The sequence below is a fragment of the Eucalyptus grandis genome, chromosome 7, assembly GCF_016545825.1.
Source record: "Eucalyptus grandis isolate ANBG69807.140 chromosome 7, ASM1654582v1, whole genome shotgun sequence".
Lineage (NCBI taxonomy): Eukaryota > Viridiplantae > Streptophyta > Magnoliopsida > Myrtales > Myrtaceae > Eucalyptus > Eucalyptus grandis.
Genome location: NC_052618.1, coordinates 55,629,562 through 55,632,437, shown reverse-complemented (window position 1 = coordinate 55,632,437; position 2,876 = coordinate 55,629,562). Strand labels below are relative to the sequence as shown.

Here is a 2,876-nt window from a genome sequence, read left to right as displayed (position 1 = left end):
TCGATCGAACTCGACTACAAGAGGATGCGACCAAACCCAGTTACAATTGTTCACACATTGCTCAAGTTACCCTAATATTTCAGTAATAGACAAAATCTAAGGTTGTGCGTGCGCACATGGATTAGAAGCTAGGCGAATTGGTCAGCACAAGTAGACGAAGTTGTTGGGGTTAAGTAACCGATCGTTTTAGCCCAAACGTGGCGTACAATCTTCCTGTTCGGTGATTGGACACATGAAATTGTGGATACTTACACTGGAGAGCTTATTAGAGGAGTATATAAATTGGTGGTTGTGATTTGATAAACCGCCTTTCATTCGGACATTAGACGCAAGTCAACAATATGCTCACCCCCCAACCTTATAACCCTTAAAGACCCTTTGTTTTCCATCAGCATCGCATGCTAAGAAAACCAGCATGCTGTATCGAAAGATCCAATATGTTTGAGAGAAGGGATACGAGGGAGTGGGATCGTGCCATGACGGAGTCGACGTCATCGGTGGTCTCGGAGTTCGAAGGGACCCTGTTGAAGGACCGGGAACTATTCTCGTACTTCATGTTGATGGCGTTCGAAGCGTCCAACTTGCTACGCTTCGCTCTGTTGCTGCTGCTATGGCCCGTGATCTGCTGCCTCGACGCGTTTGGGATGGAAGAGTACGGGTTGAATCTCATGATCTTTGTCGCCCTAGCGGGGGTCCCGGAATCTGAGATCAAAGCGGTGTCTAGAGCCGTCTTGCCGAAGTTTTACATGGACGATTTGAACGGGGATGCTTGGCGAGAGTTCAGCGCCTGCGAAAAGAGGGTGGTGGTGACCAGGATGCCAGGAGTGATGGTGGAGAGGTTTGCGAAGGAGCATCTGGGGGCCGACGAGGTTATTGGAAGCCAGCTCGTCGTGAACCGATTTGGGTACGCCACGGGCTTTGTCGAGGGTGGATTTCACACCGCTTTCGGCCGCGTCGCCAAGCTCTTTGGTGATGAGGAAAGGCCTTCTATAGGACTAGGAAGGCCTGGTCTTTCATTTCTCTCTCTTTGCAAGGTCTGTATACGACTCACTAGCTGCTTCACACCTCGATTTCATGCGCAGATATTGATGATATCAACATGTCCCATCCGTGTCTAAATTCATATCCTAGCTTGGACACATTTGCTTACGATTCGTGGATAAATCAGGTTTGCTCTTTGCTTGCAGGAACAAAAGCTTCCACCCTTCGCCGAAAAGCAACATAACCTAGAGCCTCCAGAGCCGCTCAAGGTGATCTTCCACGACGGCCGGCTCGCCAAACGTCCTACCCCGTTAATGGCCTTCTTGACCCTCGTTTGGATGCCCTTTGCGATAGTACTAGCCTTCATCCGCATCGTTGTGGGCTTGATCTTGCCTATCAGCGTCATCCTAATCATCGCGCCGATATTAGGAGGTAGAGTCATCGTGAAAGGAAAACCGCCGCCCCCGGTTTCTGGAGACAATGCTAATGGCGTCTTGTTTGTTTGCACTCACCGCACCTTAATGGACCCTGTGATCCTCTGCACCGCTCTCGGCCGCAAGATCCCGGCCGTCATCTATTCCCTCTCAAAGCTATCAGAGATCTTGTCGCCAATACCTACAATCCGCTTAACCCGAACCCGGGAAGCCGACCGAGAGAAGATCAAGAACCAGCTATCAAAAGGCGATTTAGCGGTGTGCCCCGAGGGGACGACATGCCGAGAACCATTCCTCCTGAGGTTCAGCGCACTATTTGCCGAGTTAACCGATCAAATAGTGCCTGTCGCGATGAACTATAGAGTCGGGCTCTTTCACGCGACAACGGCTAGAGGATGCAAGGCCATGGACCCCATCTTCTTCTTCATGAACCCTAGGCCCATTTACGAGGTAACCTTCTTGAACCAGCTTCCGGCTGAGGCGACCTGCTCTTCAGGGAAGAGCCCGATCGACGTCGCCAACTACGTGCAGAGGCTCTTGGGGACCACGCTGGGATTCGAGTGCACCAACTTGACTCGAAAGGACAAGTACAGGGTTCTTGCCGAGAACGACGGAAACGTGTCAGCGTTTCCGTACGGTTCGTTGTTCGATCGCATCAAGAGAGTCGTAAGCACGTTCAAGCCCTTCATTCACTGAGATGGCCGTAGATCTCAATAAGACTGACCGATCGTTACTGTCTAGACGTAATATTCTCCAGGACGCTGTCGTATCTTTTTTCGGTTTTCGAAAGAAGTTAGGGTTTGCATTCTTTCTTCTCCCTTCCTTTTCCTTTGTTTGTTTCATCAAGATGTTATTATTTAAGGATGTATGGAGATTATTACCATCAATTGTGAGTTAATCCCGTTTCATGCATCGAATAAAGAGAATGAGTTCTTCAATATCGGTCATATTTGAAGCTGTTCAGTTAACCGGATGTAGTCATGCATGCATAGCTAAGTTACTGTGAGCTACCTATGACAAAAGTTTCGTGAACTTAAGGTTGAAAAGGAGATTGGTCAGTCATGTTGTTGATAAGGTCAACTAGGCCAAACTATCGATCGAGTGTTGATGTCGACTACTTAGGTTTTCTTTTAAGAATGCTGAAAGTTCGATTGAGATGCAACATATTTCGTGTTATCTGTATCACGTAAACATCTCTTATTCGTCGGCGATCTTTGAAAAAACTTTTCTAAAATTGATTTTTGTCCCATTTCGGTACCTAGTCTTACAAGCGTCAGCTTGACCTAGTAATGACAACAAGAAAGCTCGCTCAATATGGTCGAGAAATCGATCACACGATAGGGAAAAAATTTGAGAGCTGAATAGAGCGAAAGGATCCAGCTCGAAAGTTGCTGTCACCGGTAGGTATGCGTATGATATGCCGATCAGCCGAGTAGTAAATTATCCACTGTGGATAATTAC

General features: G+C 47.8%; 1 protein-coding gene across 1 annotated transcript; it reads left to right on the top strand.

The window, feature by feature from the left end:
- Window positions 1-320: 320 nt before the first annotated feature.
- Window positions 321-2,355, top strand: LOC104454313 (glycerol-3-phosphate acyltransferase 5). The gene is made up of 2 exons (XM_010069124.3): window positions 321-1,034; window positions 1,188-2,355. The coding sequence occupies exons 1-2, from the start codon at window positions 399-401 to the stop codon at window positions 2,109-2,111; spliced, it is 1,560 nt and encodes a 519-aa protein (XP_010067426.1). The 5' UTR covers window positions 321-398; the 3' UTR covers window positions 2,112-2,355.
- Window positions 2,356-2,876: the final 521 nt, after the last annotated feature.